The 20,790-nt window shown below is 47.7% G+C and overlaps 1 protein-coding gene across 1 annotated transcript; it reads left to right on the top strand.

Moving 5' to 3' along the window:
• Positions 1 to 7,433: 7,433 nt before the first annotated feature.
• On the top strand, positions 7,434 to 19,880 carry LOC129682604 (glutamate receptor ionotropic, NMDA 1-like; the record flags this gene model as incomplete). The annotated part of the gene is made up of 7 exons (XM_055615028.1): positions 7,434 to 8,019; positions 9,315 to 9,449; positions 11,687 to 11,863; positions 13,969 to 14,031; positions 14,809 to 14,909; positions 19,510 to 19,631; positions 19,706 to 19,880. Coding segments are annotated over exons 1-7 (1,031 nt in total), but the record flags the coding sequence as incomplete, so codon positions are not given.
• Between the last annotated feature and the right edge of the window lie 910 nt (positions 19,881 to 20,790).

Here is a 20,790-nt window from a genome sequence, read left to right as displayed (position 1 = left end):
TTCAGGGGTTGGGGGTGGGAAGATGAAGAATGAAATTTGAGATAGTGCCATCTTCCCAGATACTGGGTCAAAGTCTTCCAAAGACTGACCTTGTAGTTTACTTTTGTTACATATTTAAACATAGTAGAACTTGTGACCTTTACAATAAGAATAAATTCTATTAGCTGCTAAACAGAGCTCAGGGATTGAGCCTAAGAGCAGTGGTTTTCAACCCTGAAGAAGGGTCGGGGCTACACTGGGATCTCAAACACTCAGTTAACAGCTGGCTAATAAAGACTTTCTATTGGCTTAAATCCATGCCTGAGCAGTCTTCTCTGTTGAACACCCCCACAGCAATACACGAAGACAAAACACTTATACACATAAAATAAAACAAAAATCATTTTTAGAAACCTATAAGTAAATAAATTAGCTCAAAACCTAGTGGCTAAAATCAAAAGCAAAGGGCTAGAATATAGTTCAGTGGTAGAACACTTGTTCAGCAAGTACAAATCCCTGAGTTCAATCCACAGCACCACCAAAAAAAAAAAAAAAACCACAAATAGGCATGATATTGTACAGCTATGAAGGTGGAGGCAAGAGGATCAAAGTCATCCTTGCTATATAGCAAGTTAAAGGATCATTGTGACTAATTTGAAAGCAAAACAAAAAAGTAAGATGGCTATCCTTTACCACTGTGCATTCCAGCAGACTCGTGTGAAACTGGCCCTCGTGCTGCCAGGTTGCTAAGAACCAGCCTTAACCCACTGCCTGAGAACCCTTGCTCTGGAGCTTGCTTCACTGGCTAACCCTGAGTCTTTTAGTGTTTTCTGTGTGTCATATGCTGTGAAGGTGCCTCCAGCATCCTTAAAATTCTATCCATGCTCAGAGGCTCCAGTAGTGAAGGTGGAGAGACCCTAGATTTTCCAGGAGGATCTGCCTTCTTGCCACCAGACTTACAGCTTCAGTCACTCCAGGGCCACAGAGATAGTGAGCCTGAATTGATTTCCTGCTCAACTCTGGAGAGGGTACTTACTGCTCCTAAGGAAAAAGAGGCTTGCAATATCCCCCAAAGAGACCAAGAAATTCATATCTTTTGTATAAGGATAACTGACCCACTCAACTATTGTATAGGGATAACTGACCCACTCAACTATTATCTGAGATGCAAGGATAAGCACAGATTCTTACCTTGGCAATATGGCCATGTAACTGAATGTGGTGGTTGTAAACATTTATCAGGACTGAAGGGTTTCTGAATGTACAATGAACAAAAATTAATTCAAAAATCAAATACTTAATAAATCTGAGGTATTTCTTGTTGTTGTAATTAGATATTAGACTCTTGAAGGCTTCTTCACCCCAGCTAGTTCCCAAATAATTGACACAGAGAGAGTATAATTTATATTATAAGAATTAAAGCACTAGAGCTGGGCAGATATCAACCCATATCCACCAAATATCTAAGCAATTTTGCTATTTCCCAGCTGCACATCTCATGTTACTTGCCTTAATCATTCCCATCTGGGCTGCTTTGATTCCACCAATCTGCCATGGGCTCATGGTCCATACTGTCCCATGGTGACTTCCTTCTCTCTAGCTTCCTCTCTGGTTTTTTCTCCTGAGAGGAAACATCTTCTGTTTTCTCTCCTTCTTGCCTAGACTCGTGGTCCCTCTCAGACCCCAAGCCTTGAACCTAAGCCCCACTTGCCTCTTTTCTGCACAGCCTAGGCGGTCAGCATTTTTATTAACTGGTCAGGGATAATTGGGGAGTGAAGTTACACAGCATCACTTGGTATGAGAATGTGCTCTTCTGGGGTGTAATCCAATCTTGGGGGCCAGTAATTAGCATTAGAATATACAGCTCCAGGCCAACCCCCAATAATTCCCCCTTTTGTCTAAATAAAAAGGTTCTTTTCTTACAATAATAAACCCCATACAGTAAAAACAAAATATGAAACAGTTATGAAAACTATCATGTAATAATTGCATTCCAGTCCATTTGTATTCGGCAACTTACAAGAAAGTGCTCTACTATATGTCCTATCTTGGTGAGTTTAGAGTTTTGTAGCCAAATTATTTTTTTATCATAGCTTATATTTAATAATCTAAAATTTCTATTTAGACCTAAAGGTATCCTTTTAGAACATTTTTCTAAAACTTAAACAATTGAAGTCTAATTGTGAGACTAAACTATTTAGTCTTTAACCCCATCAGAGACCTGAGAAAAAAATAAATATTATCTGAGTTAGCAAGAAGCACAGGCAAACAGCTTCCAAAACTATAGAAATGACAGAGACAGCTGGCTGCTTGGAAAACTACCTAAAATTTTTCTATAATGTTGGAGCATCATCTTCAGTCTCTGGCCCAGAATATCTGGCAGACATATTTATGAAACAGGAACTATGAAGGACTTGCTTACCCTGTCTTGCCGAAGCTTGGCAATCAACTTCCCCGCCTCCCAAGTTTGCCCATTTTGAACAGCATTTTGTCTATAGAGGGAACAGAGCATTTCTTTGTCCAGTGGCTAGCTTGCCACATTTGGAGGTCTTCAATGCCCATCATCTTCTTTGAGATAGACTGTCAGGAGCTGTTATGTTTCATTTCCAGAAAAGTCTTAAAACAATAAAAACATCTTTAAATGCCAAATTCTGTAGGTCTCTGAGGTTTTTGAAGACCGTCTATCTATCTGTATATATTACATAGTGTATAATCATTATCTATCTATCTAGACTAAATCTGAACAGGGAAATGTTGCCTGTGTTTGCTCATTTACTATCTGTTTAACCTAGAATGTATATTTCTGTGATGCTCTAGACTGATATCTGGCATGACTATGAATTTGATTGACTATTAACTTGCTAACTATCCTAAACTGTTTGTAACAGCACCTTTAAAAAGGACTAGAAGCAAACCTTGTATTGTTTGTTTGTTTGTTTCAAGACAGGGTTTCTCTGTGTAGCCTTTGCTGTCCTGGACTCGCTTTGTAGACCAGGCTGGCCTCAGATTCACAGAGATCTGCCTGCCTCTGCCTCCCTGAGTGCTGGAATTACAAGCATTCACCACCATGCCCAGCTTAAACCTTGTTGCAAAGGTCCAATACCTTATACAAAATTTGAAACATACATACATTCATTATGTGTATCAAAAATAACTTTAAAATTGTATCAACATATAAAAATAATCTGTGTCAATTTAAAAATCTTTGAGAATAACAATAAAAGGAAAGAGAAATCTCTGAGTCAAAGTTCCTATATCTTGGGGTTTTTTTTTCCTGATCAAGAAGACCATTTTAATAATTTGTAACCAACCCCTTTATTATAACAAACATTCATTACCCAATAGAACAGCCAAAAACTACCCATCCCACCTTAAGCAAATGGGACGTTGCTCTTCTTGAGATTACTTCCTGCTGATTTTGGGGCATAGAATACCTTTTGGGGGGCCCAAAGGAAAATGGAGAAAATGGTTAAGCAAGCTAGCAATAACATTTATTGTCCAGTCTCTGAATGCTGGGAAAATACAGACTTAATTGAAGTCCTGTTTGGAACAGTCTGTGAAGCTGGACCAATTGGGATTAGCATCTTTTCTTGAAGCTGTCCTGGAAGAAGCTTAGAAGGAACAGCAACTGAAGCAGTCTGAGTCTGGATCATGGAAAATGCTGGAATAAGTGCATCTCAGCATCCTGGAGGATGAATGTGGGCAGGTCTGCTCCAACCTCGTTGGTGTCTGGTCCTTTTGTTCTGTAAACATATAAGCTCTCACAAGCAATATACAGCTCTGTAACCACACATACATGGAATGTGTAAATTGCACAGGCCAATCAAAGATGATCCTTTGCTCTCTGAGCAGATGAAAGACATCTATCTTCAAGTTGGGCTGTGATGGTGCACACCTTTAATCCCAACATTCGGGAGGCAGAGGCAGGCAGATCTCTGAATTTGAAGCCAGCCTGGTCTATAAAGTAAGTCCAGGGCAGCTAGGACTAAAGAGAAACCCTGTCTTGAAATGCCTCCCCCCAAAACTCCAAAAAATAAAAAAACAAAAGCAAAAAATGAAAAGTATGGTTATGACAGATCATTATCCCAACTGCACAAAACATAATTAGTGCAGTCTGCAGGATGCTAGTTCTGTTTTTAAAGGGATGACTTACAAAAAGTGAAAGGGAACTTATGAGATGATAAGACGAGTGATGAAGGGAATGCTGATGCTCCCAGAACACTCAGCCCTACATCCACTGCTAGAACCAGAGGAATAAACGTCATCTGTGTCTAAAACTGCAACCACAGGGTTAGAGTTTATAAAGTAGTCACAGAATATATCTGTCTTCTTTACAAGCTAGTTTGGACTATATTGCCAAATTGCATTATAATTTTTATTTATGCCATAAAAAGAATGGCATAAGAAGTTTTGAGGATTTTGTAGCTAAGCATAGGCATTTATGTTTCAGCCATTTTAAGAGCTATTACTAATAGAGAAACCAGCAATATATTACCTGTTTTGGTCTTCATTTATTTTTTCTTGTGTGTGGCTTAGATCTTCAGGGAGTTTCCCTCTGTCATATCTGATTTTTTTCAACTTGGATGGGATCCATGGTTTTTTCCCTCCTGTACGAACATATACAAAGCACCTTTCCCAGGGTAACCACGTTATGCAGTGCAAATTCACTGAAGCCTTGGTTAGCAAGCAACATGTGTCCTTTGCACATGATGTTATAACAAGTAATACAACAGGCTGCCTGAAACACCTTGACTTAGAGTTGTTGTTATGGATTCCAGGGTTTTCACTGTATATATCAAGCTTTCTCTCCTCACAGAAACATAATGGTTTAATCATATAAAACAAATACCTTATTGTTTTACTACCATTAATTCCTAAACATGTACCAAATTACTGTATATTTTGATTGTATCTGTAAAAAGTTTTTTTAATGTTTCATTTGAATTTGAATTTCTCTTTCTTTCTTTCTTTCTTCCTTTCCTCCTTTCTTTCTTCCTTTCTTTCTTTCCTCCTTTCTTTCTTTCTTTCTTTCTTGGACAGGGTTTCTCTGTTTACCCTTGGCTGTCCTGGACTCTCTTTGTAGACTAGGCTGGCCTTGAACTCACAGCAATCTGCCTGCCTCTGCCTCCCTGAGTGCTGGGATTATAGGCGTGTGCCACCATGCCTGGCCAGAACCTATTTCTTATCCCAACTTCCAATCTGAGATGTGAGGGACAAACCCAGCCTGGGTTGGTTAACAGTCTATATATGGCCAAGTGGTGGTGCACACACCTTTCAACCTAGAACTTGGGAAGGCAGAAGCAGGCAGAGCTCTGAGTTTGAGGCTAACCTTGTCTACAGAGTGAATTCCAGGACACCCAGAACTGCACAGAGACAAAACTCTGTCTTGAAAAAACAAAACAACAGCAAAAAAAATTCCATATTTGTCTATAAACTGAGGTCAATAGGTCTTGCGTTTGACTGACTAAAACTAGAAGTTTGAGAGGGCACCGTTGGGCTGCAATTGCCAGTGCAGTTGAGGAACATGGATAGAGCCATGAGCATCAACAGCCTCCTTCAATGGTGCTCTTTGCAGAACAGGACTTCCCCCACAGTGGCCTGGGGGCAAAACTGGGCTTCAATCCCAAGCATCTTTGGTCATGTTCACAGCCTTTGTCTCCCCAGGACACAGAGAGGTCCTGACCCAAGCCAGTTTGTCAGTCAGTCTATTATTGCAGCAGGGAAAAGCAAAAGTGGTGTCTTCTATGACTGCAGCCAATCATGATGGGGGTAAAAAAAGAAAAAAAAAGTAATAGAAAACAGAGTCAAAAGAGATGATGGGTGATGTAGGCCTAGCCTCCTCACTGCCCTCATTATTGGAACCTTGCCAAGGAGTTTAGAGCAAATGATTGAAGATTCCCGGCCTGAGAGGATATGCTGGCGAATGGGCTTTCAGAAAAGTACTGGGGAGGAGGGAGCCCCGCTGCTTGGCAAATCTTCCACGGTCAATTTCGGATTCCTAGCTGGGAACAATTGCTTACTGATCACTGAATACTCAGCAGGAAGCTCTAAGGTACCAATTAGAGCAAGGAAGTCCCAAGCACTACCTGGGGGTGGAGGATAGCATGGTGGGTAGGTAGCCTGCCCTATCGTGGAGTAAGAGAACACAGACCCACCCCTACACAGCCTCCAGGCCCTGACTTGCCAGCAGCCATAGGTGTCTGAAGGCGGCCACAACCCATCTGCAGATGGTGTCAGCTTCAGGCTTCCTGAAAGCTGTTGAAGCATCAGGGCCCTGCAGCTGGAGCCTTTCCCCTGTGTTCCTCAGTGCCAGAACAGAGAGTGTGCAGGCGTGTAACCCAGGCAGCAGAGAGAAGAAAGGGAGCCAAGACTGAGGGAGGGGGTTTGACAATGCCATAGGCTGCCTGTCCTCTGCTATTGGAAGACAGTTTTAGCAAGAAGATCCAAGAGTTTGAACCTGAGGGTCCAGGATTCTTCCCTGCACTGCTTAGCACTTAGGTGTCGAGAGAACCTCTTTTGTCCCTAGGAAGCACGTACAGTAGAGAAAATCCTTGGTTGCTCTTGGAAATAGTGATGTCACTTGTAGGGGTGGGACTTCAGCTGTTCTTTAAATTTGGGAAGGGATGTATTCTATGTGGCTGAAGGGAGGATAAGAATTAGGATTGCCAGGTGCAAAAGATCAAGGAGAGCTCTGGGAAATGACAGCAAGAGCTGGCAACACATTAAAGAGAAGTCAAAGAGAGGAAGCAGAAAATACAAAATACCTAACTAAGACATGCCAGGCTGCTGTGCCGCCTGATGTCTAACCTTGCTTTAATTGCTGTAAACAGCTCCCTCTGTCTTCAGTCTCCCTCAGGTCTCCACTCTATAGTAGATCAGCAATGTCACACTTATTCTTAACCTCCAGAGGGGAGTCTAAGTCACAGATCTAAGAAGGTCTGGTTAGATCCCCCCCCCCCCAGTTTGGTGTTATTTATATATAGACAGATCCTGTTATGTATCTTTGGCTAGCCTGGTACTTACTATGTAGCCCAGGCTAGCCTTGGACACTAGAAAATCCTATCTCAGCTTCAAGAGTGTGCCCAACTCTTTCCTGCATTACTGAGCCCTACCAGGAGGCGGGCACCAATGTCCTTCCCTTAGAGGTATTGAGGGACAGGGTCTCTCCCTGTCCTTGGAAGAATCAAGCCCCAAAATATTACAAACTACAGGTAACTACACGCATGGGCACACACACAAATGTGCACAACAAATTCCCTCATGTTGAAATACACTCAAGGGTGCAGGTGCACGTGGTGATGAGAATCCCATTAGCCTTCCCAGCTCATCTATTGCGGGTCTGGGACCACACGGATGATTGTCCCTGTGTCGCTGTAGGCTAACCCGCGTGCACACACCCACGTGGGCGCTCCTCGCGCGCGCTCAAAGCGTTCACGCCAACGCAGGCGCGCGTCAGTAGGCGCGCCCTCGACTCAGCGTCAGGAAGTGGGGGCGGTGGGAGGAGTAGGACGCGTAGGTCCTGCTCATGACTCCGCAGCGGCTGCAGTCGCGGCAGCATCGGGACCAGCCGCGCAGCCTGCGCGGCTGTCCTTTCCGCTTTTTCTGCGCCGGTGTTCGAGCAGCGCCAAGCACGCTTCAGCACCTCGGACAGCGCCCGCCGCCCCTGCCCCGGGCTCCAGGAGGCCCCGCGGGTGCTTTGCCGCGCCGGGGGCCCGCGGGTGGTACCTCGCGAGGTCGTCGCTCTCGTGCAACCCAGCACTAGGCCCGCCGTGCCCGGAGCTCATGAACACCATGCACTTGCTGACATTCGCCCTGCTTTTCTCCTGCTCCTTCGCCCGCGCCGCCTGCGACCCCAAGATCGTCAACATCGGTGCAGTGCTGAGCACGCGCAAGCACGAGCAGATGTTCCGCGAGGCTGTGAACCAGGCCAATAAGCGACATGGCTCTTGGAAGATACAGCTCAACGCCACCTCTGTCACCCACAAGCCCAACGCCATACAGATGGCCTTGTCAGTGTGTGAGGACCTCATCTCCAGCCAGGTGACCGCCTCTTCCCCTTTCTGATGCTCCTCCACCATCCTTCCCCTGTCCCAGTTCCGTTCATTCTTCCCTGGTCCTTCTCAGTCTCTTTACCAGACCACTCCAAGCCAACTGGCACCTGGAGAGGCCCGGAACAAACATCTGTGTCTGCCAGTTCCCTCTGGACTGGTCCTCAGAAGGACCTTGTGTGCTGTCATGTGACTATCACCAGTGATTTCTTCCATCCAGTCAGTGTGGGTCTAGACATTCTGGGCACAAGATGGAGGAACACTTCAGGGCATCCCCTAGATGAGGCGTGGGGCCATCTTTGTTTCTTTCCTTACCCCTCTTCCCTTCCCCCATTCATGGGTTTACAATGGATGGCCCAGGTGCCAGAGCAAGCAGGCACTGCAGGGGTGGGAGTGAAGATTGCGCATGCCCAGAGACAACGAGGCACAGTGTAGGAGCCAGTGCAGCATGCTGCAGGGAAGGACATGTGGTGTTGAAGCTATCCACCCCTGACTGAACTGGCTGCTGAATTCCAATGAAGCCATAAGGTGCAATGCACCAGTTTATGTAAGATGAAGATGGGGACAGGGACTGTGCCAAGGCTGTTAATACATGCTCTTTAAAGGAAAGCTACATCCATGAGCATGTCTGCTCACATGCATGCACTTGAACATGACATTAGCACACACACATTGCATTAGCATCTCCATATGACGCAATCAACTGCACATGCTCACTCACACACATTTGCACATACTGTTTTGTATGTACTGCTTTGTATGCTCAATGCTTATAGTGCATACATGTTCCAGCATGTGTCATGAACACCAACAGTCACATGCATGCCTAGATGTGACCTAAAGGGTGCGGGCTGGGTGTTATGATGAGGGGAGTGAGAACCAGTCCTCACTCTACACAGAGTGCAGAGGCCATGTTTTGCTCAGAAACTTGCCCCCCTCTTCATTTTACAAGAGATGAGCGCTGGTCAGAAGAAAGGATCTGCCAACTTTGTGTGTGTGTGTGTGTGTGTCTGTGTGTGTGTGTGTGTGTGTGTGTGTGTGTGTGTGTGTGTATGTGTGGTGGCTGTATCCCTAAAGTCTTACTCAGTGCTGCCTGTCTCTCTACAATGGCTTCATCACCAGAGCATTGTGGTCTGGCTCATTCTCCTGTCTCTTGGACATGTGGGACCATGTGCACAAATGGCACCATCTGGCATGCTAGTCCAGATCTTGCTACTTGTGGACCTCAAACTCTAGTACAACGTTCACCCTACCCCACAGAGCTGACTCTGTCTCCTGTACCCACAGGTCTATGCTATCTTAGTGAGTCACCCGCCCACCCCCAACGACCACTTCACACCCACCCCTGTCTCGTACACAGCTGGCTTCTACAGAATCCCTGTTCTGGGACTGACTACTCGAATGTCCATCTACTCTGACAAGGTAAACCTGATCACCAGACTCAGACCCAGGTATTCTCAGGGCCATACACAGCTGAGCCAGGTGGATTGGCACTGGGTATTGTATCCAGGTGGGGTGGGATGCTTAGGTTTCAGGCTGCCCCTGAGGGACTTTAAGCAACTCACTCATAACCACACTTACATACCTCACACTGAATCTCATAGGTATTAGTACACAAGTTACCCACTCAATCACACTGACACGCCTGTGACAACTTTACGTGGCTCCATACTGACCACACATTAACTCTCACACTGAGCTTAAGCTGTCAAACTCTCACACAGTTCCACACACCTTCTCATACAACCCTAGCATCATCACTCTCCCTCCACTTCCATAGTCACAGATGCTCAGACAGTCACACATACTCAGGCTGGCTCATGATGACATGTGAAAAGACCAGTAACATTACCTTCTGAAAGAAGAGGGCTTCATGGGCTTAGAAAAAGGGGTAAACATGGAGCTTCTTAGAACAAGTGGGCTTGGTATGTAACAGTGAAAGAGTTAAAGAGAAGTTTCCAGGTTTCCAGGAGAAGCAGATCCCTGGATGGAGAGGTATTTGGGGTAGAGATGGATGGTGTGGACCCCAGCCTTGCCAACTGAAGTTTACATAGGAGGTGGTAGACAGGGCAGTTGGAACAGGCAGCTTGTGGTAGGAGACCCCATGTCTCAGAGAACTAAAAGGTCTCAGCTCAGCATTCTGAAGAGCTCGTGGTCCAAAGGCTGGGATAGCTTCCATTCAATTGGGCACAAAAGCTCTAACTACTGAGTTATAGAGTTATAGAAAACCACAGCCCAGGGACACAAGGAACTTGCTCTAGGTCATACAATCTTTAATTTTTTTGTGATTTTGTGAGGGCCTATCAACTGGGATGCAATGCAGCCAGTGGCCTAACAGGCATCATAGTCTGCTCCCCATAACCTGTAGACTCAAAGAGCCAGCAGACATTCAGGAGCCATTTGGGGACAACCAGGTGGGGCCTGAGACTAGCCAGAGGGCTAGAGGGCCTCCAGGTCTCCCCAGCCCTACAGAGTCTTCCTTCCCAGAACCTACAGTCCTTGAAAAATCTGCCTTTCGGCAGGGAGACTTGTCATCCCAAGCATGTGGTAGGTCTGCACTTTGGTGACAAAAAAGGAGCCAGAGAGAAATGTTAAAGGAGGGCCCATTTGAAGAGGGTCAGACAGACTGAGGCCAAGGGGCCCCCCACTTGCTAAGGTGCCTAAGCTACTCTTTGCATGCCAGTGAGAAACAGGCTCTCATCCTATGCTTCTTGGCCATATTTTCTCTGGAACACTTTTACTCTTATGTGTAAAAGAGAAGAATGATCATAAGAAGCAAAGTAGCCAGGGAAAAACAAGAAGCTGGGAGGCCCCATACAAAAGGACCAACCTAGGGACTGACTACAGGCCAACTTACAGGACCTGTGTGGGGCCAACAGTGGAGCCAAACATCACAGGCACACTCTGATCCTTGATGGTTCCAACTCAAAATCAGCCTTCTGCCCATCATGCAGGCCAGCAGGACCACTCAGAGCCAATCTGTAGTGCAGCCTGCCTGCAGCCTGTTGCAGAGGCAGTGAACATTCTTTCACTCCAAAGCACTGCCCCTGGCCATCAAGAGGGAACTAACTGGTAAAAACTAACCTAGAAGCCTCAGTGAACCAAGAGCAGTATAAATGATAAGGATATGGAAGGAGCCTCATTCACCGGCATAGACGGAAATAGTCCTTGGCAGCTACAGTCTTTCGACAGCACAGTGACTAGTAAGCTGCAGCCACTGGGTTCCAGAGAAGAAATGTAATGTTTGGTTTCAAAAGAGAAGAAGTTTTTATTGCTAGTTTTTATTTTCTATATATGCAGTTATTATTTTTTTTACCAGTGTCTGGGCCTCGTTTGTACTAGGCAAATGTTCTACCAATATACCCCTGCCCCAAATACTATTATTGAAACTGTGGAGAGCACCATGTGAGGCTCATTGAGGTCTTGGAGAAGCTTCTATGGTCAGCATTTCTAGGAATGGTGGGAAGGTGGCAGCACCCCTAGAAACAGAGGCTCTTCATTCATGTCAGGGTGTGCTGGAAAAGTGTCAAGCTTCTACTCTCACAATAGATGTTTACAGGGGAAGAAGAAGGGCAGGTGGGAGGTAGTGACCCCAATAGTGGGAGACTGGAAAGCCTGCTCAGCTTGGCCCTTCCTCAACCTCTTGGTCTCACCCACAGAGCATCCACCTGAGCTTCCTACGCACCGTGCCACCTTACTCCCACCAGTCCAGCGTCTGGTTTGAGATGATGCGTGTCTACAACTGGAATCATATCATCCTGCTGGTCAGTGATGACCATGAGGGCCGGGCAGCACAGAAGCGCCTAGAGACATTGCTAGAGGAGCGGGAATCCAAGGTGAGGCCCTGGCCCTGCAGAGGTCCTTGTTGAGCAGGAGCAGGCGGGCCATGCCATGTCTGTGGCTCCTTGTGAACACTCTCTCTCCATCCTGCATGCTCAGCACCACTGCGTCTGGCGGCGCCCGCCCTGGCCTGTCCTCGGCTCATTTCACTTGCTTTTGCCATTAGTCGAAATCTCCTTCTTGTCAGTCCCTGCTGCGCGAGGGCTGGACCACCTGGAGCTCTGCAAACACCCCTGTCCCGCGCCCAGTGTTAGGCCTCCCTAAACCCAGCCAAGGCCCCAGAAATCAGACCCATAACTCAGGACCTGCTCAGCCCCTCTCTGCCAGACACCAAGTCCCATATATCTTTTGAGACACCTTCTACAGAGTCCCTCCCCAGAGAGAGCACTGGGGTCCTTTATCTGCTGGGATACAATCTGTGTGCTCACAGAAGTCTCATCTTCTGAAAGCCTGCTGCCTCATGGCTGCCCAGGGCCCTAACTGAAGTGCCATTCATCTGCAACGCCATCTCCACCTTGTGCTATCTATTTAGGCTTACATTGTGCCCTGCCCTCCCCACCTCCCTCCCACCTCAGGGCTGAGCTCTACATCCCTCATGGGACTATGTAGACACTGATGCCAGGATACACATACATTCCCATCTCAGCCTGGCCCCCAGTGTGTAGAACTGCCAGAGACCAGAGCCAGCTTTGGGTGGGGGTCAAAGTGACCCCTATGCCCTTCCTTGCCAACGTTCATGGTCAGCCTAATAAGGCTCTAGCCCCTGATCCTTCCTTAGTCCCAGGGCCCACAGCACCAAGCACCACATGGTGCTTTTTAGGTAGCAGAAAGAAGGAGGCCCAGGCTGGGGAGGGGCCACAAAAGGCATCTGAGGGAGGGAGACGGGTGGGAGCATGTTCTGCCTGCAAAATCATAGCTGGCCTCATCATACTTAGCACCAACCATTATCCCCACACCCAAGATGGCATAGGTCTTTGGAAGGAGTAGAGAGGCTTCGGGGGAGGGGTGAAGCTAGAGGCAGGCCCAGAGTGAACTCTTTATGGTGGCCCACTGAGTCTGGGAAGGAGGGATGGTTATTAGCACCAAGGGTTCCACCTCTGTGAAGATAGTTCCACTCTCAGCATCTGACAGGTTCCTTCACACTTCTGTTCGTCATAGCACACATCCTACCCATATGCTCACCTGTTCATCAGCCTGACCCCTGCACACCCAACCGTCTGCTCACACACTCATAAGCACATACACACTGTTTCTCAGTTCTTGGATAGTTGAGAGGCACGCCACACCTTTTGGAAAGACAGACCTCACTCCATCTCTATATACTCCTGCACTGTGCAAGAGGATCACCTACAAGTACTTCCTCATGCAAATGTGCCTGCTTACCCTGGCTTGTAACCACAAGCTTAAACACACACACACACACACACACACACACACACACACATACACACACACACACACATACACACACACACATACACACACACACATGCTTATACTATTCTGCCCTTCCATCACTGACTGCCATAGGCTTATCTTCTATGAAGGTGATGAGCATATATATATACACATCCAATCACACTCAGTCTTAGACACAAATGTGGGGCATTTGGGTGTGAACATACCAGTTAATGAGAAGAGGATCTCTTGGTCTCTAGAGTGCAGGAGGGAAGACAAGGGGGAGGTGAGGGAGGGTCATGGGAACAGGGCTCTGCAAGCTGCTCCTCTTTCACTCAGGACTGATGTGCGTGGGGATGGGTACTGCTGGGGCCACACAGCAGGTGCATGACAGGGGTGGGGGTGGCAGCGGGACCCCCAAGGGTGGCGGACAGGGCTACCCTCTCTCCTGACAGTGACTGTTTCCAAGAGTATAGCTTCATGGCCGGGAGCCTCCGTGGCCCTTGCCCCTATGTCCCCTCCACCCTCAGCTCTCCACCCCAGTCCCCAGCCCCACTCAGGTCTCGGTGTTTGCGAGCTCCAGGTACGTGCCCGTCTGCAGATGTGCCGAGGAGGTGGTGTGATTGCTTTAGCGCCGTCATTTTCAACCGTTTATAATCTTCTTCTGTGTCTGCATATTTTCTCTGTGCACATTATTCATCAGAGTAAAAAAAGGAACTATGAAAACCTCGACCAACTGTCCTATGACAACAAGCGCGGACCCAAGGTATATATGCATGGACGTGCACGCCACCTACCGACTAGCGAGCCCCGGCCCGCGGTGCCTCAGCCACTGGGTGCTGTCTGGCCCACCGAGCCGAGCCGCAGGCCTGAGTAGTGAGGAGAGACAGGTGGTGAGAAAGGCAGCAGGCAGGCAGGAGAGGGCAGGGGTGGGCGGTGTGGGTGCCCATGGCCCACCCGCCCGCCGTAACCCTCAAGACCAGCACGGCCACAGGAGGCGCTGCTCTGGGAAGTGCATGCGAATCTCCAGGCCCGCCAGGGTTTCTTAGTGGAACCCAGGGAGGGAGCCTGCCCACCTGGTCACTTCAGAGTCTGGGCCGCTCCTATAGGAGCAAGAGGAATCAGGTCTGAGCTGAGATCTCCAAAGGTTTTGGAAAAGTCAGCCCCATCTCTGTTCCCAGTTGCATTCCAAAACTTTTCTATTTCCTGTTCGCTGCACGTCTCTGAGTCTGGGTCCACTTCAGCTTGCATGCTCAGTGCAAAAATGAGGACAGGAGTGAGATGGAAAGACAGACCTGGAGAAAACATACGGAGAGAGGAGCAGAGAGAGTACAGGACATCAAGCAGGCTGAAGAAAAGACAGGCAGCAAGGACAGGCCAGCGAAGAGAGAGGACGCAAGTGCACAGTGCAGGCGGCAAGGACAGCCACAGCAGCTCTAGCTAAGCTGCCTCGGGGCTCCTAGCAGCTTTGGCCCCACTCTTGCCACTGAGGCACAATGTTGCCTTTCCTAGCTGCCTGTTAACGCTCCTGCTCATACCACAGGCAGAGAAGGTGCTGCAGTTTGACCCAGGAACCAAGAATGTGACGGCTCTGCTGATGGAGGCGCGGGAACTGGAAGCCCGGGTCATCATCCTTTCTGCAAGGTGAGTAGGCTGGGCTTCTCACCACATCATTGTGATTCTGCCTGGGGCAAAAGTCCACCATCTGGCCTAGGTTTGGGGCACTATTGTGCAAAATGAGCTTCAATTTGGAAAAAAACAAAAATCTTCACTTGGAGCTGGAGAGCTGGCTCATTGGGTATGAGCACGAGATGAGGACTAGGGTTCAATTCCTATCACCCACATGCAGCTCACATGTAACTTCACTTCCAAGGTATCTGGCACCCTCACACAGACATACATGCAAGCAAAACACCAATGACATAAAATAAAAATAAATCTTAAAAAAACCAACAAAAGATCTTCAGCAAGGAGAGAGCTGTATTCCATCTCACCATTTCCTACTCACCTGGAGCTGAGCCATCCCTCATCCTGCCTACCCCTCCCTTGCTTCTCCCCTTTTTGCAGTTGCATAGTACCATTCACCCTAAAGTTTGGGGGTTGTAGATACAGTGCTGGGAAACCCCGGGCCTGGGAGGCACAGCTATGTAAATATCCTGAGGGCTGACAACAGAGAAGGAGCCCAGCAAAATGATATGCCGGTATAGAGGTGAGCACAAGTTTAAAACCACTGATGGGGACACATGAAACAGGCTGCTCCTAGACAGCTACCTCCAACCCATTCCAGCTGTGAAAGTGTACACAGTAAACCCTCCCTATGAACAAACAACTAGGTTTCCCGGAGCCTAAGACCCGTGGAAAGGAAAAATGGGAGCAGCCCTTGACAACAGAGAGGCCCAGGTGAATCCAGTCCTTAGTGTGCATGGCTCTGCTGAGCTCCAATAGAATGGAGAAAAAACATCATGTCATCCACCTTGGAGGAAAATACCCCCAATTCTGCTGTGCTGCTGACAGAAAAGGGACAGGATAGATAGGTGTTTGCAGATTTAATCGACAAACTCTCCCTTTGCACAGCCAGATGCATACTGCCCACTGCCCACAGATTGCAGGGTCAGGCAACAGGACTCAGCCTAGGAAGCAAACCATGTCTTCACTTAAATGGCAGGGCTGGGACTAGTTGCTCCACTGTGAGGGTGACACTGTGAGGTGGTCAGCTGTGGTGTTGAATGGTATCCTCGGCTTCGCCAGCTCCACCAGGAGCACCAGCAAGCGCGTGCCATCTCCCCCCTAGCGCTACACGCACACCATGGCCTAACGCTACACCGACTGCACAGTCACAGACCATTTGCCTTTGCCATTCATCTAACTCAGTGGTTCTCAACCTTCCTATGCTGCACCCTTTAAAACAGTTCTTCATGTTGTGGTGACCCCAACCATAAAATTATGCCATTGCCACTTCATAGCTGTAATTTTGTTACTGTTATGAATCATAGTGTAAATATCTGATATGCAACCCCGAAAGGGGTGTTGACCCATGGATTGAGAACAACTGATTTTATTTTTTTTATTTTATTTTGTTCTTATCAGTTACATTTTATTAACTCTGTTTCCCAGCTGTATCCGACCCTCATTCCCTCCCAATCCCACCCTCCCTCCCTCATCTCCACCCTGCCCCTTTCCAAGTCCACGAATAGGGGGGAGACCTCCTCCCCATTCATCTGACCCTGTTTTATCAGGTATCTTCAGGACTGGCTGCGAAGCCCTCCTCTGTGGCCTAACAGGACTGCTCCTCCCTTGGGGGGTGGGGAGGTCAAAGAGCCAGCCATTGAGTTCCTGTTAGAAATAGTCCTTGTTCCCCTTACTATGGGAAACAAATTGGTTACTGAGCTACCATGGGCTACATCCGAGAGAACAACTGATTTTAACTGCATACTTTGGGGTAAGGGATGTTCTGGAGCTTCTAAAGAGTGGATTAAAAACACATTCAGATGAGGCCAGGGATATTGCTCAGTTGATAGCACACTCACCCAGCATGAACAATTCCCTGGATCTGCTCTTCAGCACCACAGAAAAACAGATATAATGGTGAACGTCTGTAATCCCAGCGCTTGGGCCCAGGAGGATCAAGAGTTCAAGACCATTCTCAAGTACTTGGCAAGTTCAAGGCCAGCTTTGGCTACATAAGACCCTATCAGAGTGAGGGAGGGATGAACGAAGTAGGGAGAGAGAGAGAAATGTGTCCAGAAAAGAGAGCAGGGCAGAAAAGGCTTTTGGAAGGCGAGCCCAGCACAGGTTGCCCAAGAAGAAGCCTGCTCAGGAAATGCCCCTTTCTCTCCCGTTTTCTGGTTGTTTATACTTCTCATCATAGGGCTTAAGGGAGATTTGTTTAATTCAGATAAAAGAATGTTCAGAATAGTGGGCATGAAGACCTTCTTGAGGTCAGTGTTACTAAGGAAGCCACTCTTTTAAAACATACCTATTCAACTATTAGGCTTTCTTTGTAATGGGCAAAGCCAAATAGACCTGTTTAACTTATGTATTATAATGAGGGTGAACAGAATACAAGCCAGAAAACAGCCATTCATAGAATCCCACCACAGTCAGGCCCCAGCAGAAGAGTGGATGTGAGCTACTTCATGGCCACCCACCACAACTGAAGGGAGTCTCCCCTTTCCTGGGACATAGGGTGAGAAGAGACTCCTCCATGTTGATGGCCCAAGGTTTACAGAGAAGCTTGCCAGACATGGCTATATCAAAGAAGTCAGCAGAAGGGTCATGGGAGACATAGATACTAACATGACTATGAGATGCATGGACACCACCCACTGGCACATTGAGCAAACAACATATATGCACACAGCATTCACATACAAATAAGCACACATCGGCATGCACCATATTTATGCCATTTACAGATGATGCCTCACATGAATATACTGCATGTTTCACTACACTGAGTTATATTCACAATGCACACTGTTTTTTAAACCCCAAAGAACCCGTGGGACCTCAAGCTCATGTATGTCAAGTAAGGGAGGACCCAGCCCTCATCACATTTTGACTCCTTCTTCATGATAGAGGTTAAGCTGTTTTTCAGGCTTTGTTTGTCTATAGGATACACAAAATTCATTTCCAAAACTTTTCATCTCTATTTTTCTCACATTTCTATAAAATGGTCTGGTGAGGTTTGGTGGATTGACCAGACTTTTTTTCTATAACCATTTCATTGATCACAATCATTCTACCAAGTGACATTGTGTACATCTGAGTTGTGTTGGGAGATGGGGTTCTCCATTAGATTTGGTGGGTATGGCTGACATCAGACATGCTCCTTGACACGTGTGGTGTAGTGAGCTCTTCCATGTTCAGTGTACAGCATTCATGTCCTATATTATTTTAGTTTCATTAGTTTTGAGACAGGGTCTCTCTGTGTCTTTGAACTTGTATATACCAAGCTGGCCTTGAACTTGTGGGACTCTGCCTGCCTCTATCTCCCAAATGGTGGGATTAAAGTCATATTTGGAATTAAAGTCACATTTGGCTCTGGCCTATATAGGCTGAAGAACTGCTTAGGTTTTTTTTAATGTTGAGCATTTTTTTTTTTGTTACAATTAATCATTGAGAAAGTTGGGAGCAGGCTTCTCAGGGAACTGGGGTTTATCTTGGTTATGAATCATCTGGTATAAAAATAACCCAGTAAGGGCTAGAGAGATGGCCTAGTGCTTGCAGAGGACCCAGGTTCAGTTCTCAGCACCCACTGTGACTCACAGTCATTCATAACTCCAATTTCTAGGGGATCTGACACCATCTTCTGATGGCCACAGGCACTAGAGACTTGTTTGGTACACACATATGCTTGGAGGCAACACTAATACACATAAACTAAGCTAACCTTAAAAGTTTGAAAAAAATACCCAATATCAGGTAATCTACTTGTCTTTACTGTACCTGCTAAATATGCACTGGGTAAGCCAGTCATGGTTGGGCCCTGAATGGAAGAGTCTCACATGAGCAGGGTAAGGAGAGGAGACCTGAAAGACCCCAGACTCATTGTCATGACCTGGGAGACACAGCCTCAGGAGACTAGGTCCCCTGATTCACTGTTCACAGGAATTACTTATGAGGGCACCTCAAGCACATGGCCCTGCAAGGTGAGACTTGTCCTGGTGGCCCTGGCCTTGGATGTCAGGGGATATAGCTACTGGGAGACCAGTCTCTCTTCTGCTCAGTAGTATCTTCAGGATGCTCAGCTCAGCAACTAGAGTGCTGGATCTTACTGACATCTCCTCAGCCCAGAGCCCTCCCCTTGTCATTTCACACCCTTGAGCAGGAAGTTCCACAAGGTATATGGCTTGCCTAGAGCTCACTGGGTCACAGGCGCTGGACTGAACTATCAGGCACAGACCCTACTCTGCCACTTATCACCACTGTACCCTGACTCAAATGCTTTCCCTGTAAAAATGCTGAGATGGTTCCGGCATAGTATTTGGAGAACAGAGCAAGTGTCCAACAGTGTGCCATCATTATCCAAGTTTGGAAGGTCATCTTGTACCCTAAAGGCAGAAGTCAGCAGCTGAAGACTGAAAAGGTCCTGGGTCCAGCCTTATCTCCTGTGCAGACCTTCGGGGCTAGCTGCTGGAAGGGCTGTGGGCACAGGCACGCTCTCTAGAGCGTGGAGAGAGGCTGTGGCCAGGGGTAGGGAGAGAGGTGGAGTCCTGGCTCGTCACCCGGGTCTGCCCCACAGCGAGGACGACGCTGCCACCGTATACCGCGCAGCTGCGATGCTGAACATGACCGGCTCTGGGTACGTGTGGCTGGTGGGGGAGCGCGAGATCTCAGGGAACGCCCTGCGCTACGCTCCTGATGGTGAGTGCTGGGTTGTGGGGTTGCTTGGGACCGTAGGCTTATTTGTTCAGTTTCTAATCTCCGGGGTCACGCAGGCATCATCGGACTTCAGCTCATCAACGGCAAGAATGAGTCGGCCCACATCAGTGACGCCGTGGGCGTGGTGGCTCAGGCAGTTCATGAGCTCCTAGAGAAGGAGAACATCACTGACCCGCCGCGGGGTTGCGTGGGCAACACCAACATCTGGAAGACCGGACCACTGTTCAAGAGGTGGGCGGAGTTGCCCTCAGGTGGGAGGAGTCATCGTTAGGCAGTAGGATGGGCTGTTCTCAAGCCCTGGTTCACTCTGCCAGGGGTGGTGAGCTCATCTCATCTAGGACATGCTATACAGACGGTTAGTCACCTCCCTCGCCTGTCCATATTCCAGCACCACATCCTCTGTTTTTACTGTGATAATCATCCCTTTCCCCACTACCTTACCTCTGCGGTCACTGAAGTTGTGGCCGCCTCCACTTCTCCACCCCATTGTGTCCACCCTGCAGATTTTATTTCACTCCTCAAAGTGTCTGGTGCCCCAGAAGGAAGTTGTTGCGCAGGTGGGGCTTGGGACCTTTTAGGAATCCAGAAATTCAGAGTAGGCATCCATTGACAATTGAGATTCAAAGTTGACCAAGGGAATGGCTGCAGAACTTGACTCCGGAGCCACTGTCCACAGTGCCTACCACAGTTTGCCATGCCTCTGTACAGTTATAGGCTGCACACACAAACCAGCGAATGCATACAGGAACTCAATCAAAGAGGAACATATGTGAGATATGTATACCATAAGCACACTCCTAGGGGTGACCCCTACATTTGTGTTGCAGGCACACAAGCTCACTGATATGCTCTAGTGAGCAAACATATACCCCAAGTAAGGCACCCAGTGGCTAGGACTAGGTGCAGGCTTGATCTACTTCCCCTATTTGATGGCAAATGGGCCTGAGGTTCCCTGTAAAACCAGGATGTGGGCTGTGATAATCATATGTTCTAATCCAGAGAGGCCTTTGACATAGGGTCGGGCACCCAAAACCCACTCAGATACAGTAGCTATACTGTCCACCTGGTGCTGGCAGGCATGTATCATGTCCTCCACTCAGTGTGAGGAGCTACCATCTGCCAATCTTTCCTTTCTTGAGAC

Source organism: Psammomys obesus, unplaced genomic scaffold, assembly GCF_907164565.1.
Source record: "Psammomys obesus unplaced genomic scaffold, mPsaObe1.curated_primary_1811, whole genome shotgun sequence".
NCBI lineage: Eukaryota > Metazoa > Chordata > Mammalia > Rodentia > Muridae > Psammomys > Psammomys obesus.
Note: the sequence above shows the minus strand (reverse complement) of the source record. Positions and strands in the feature narration are given on the sequence as shown.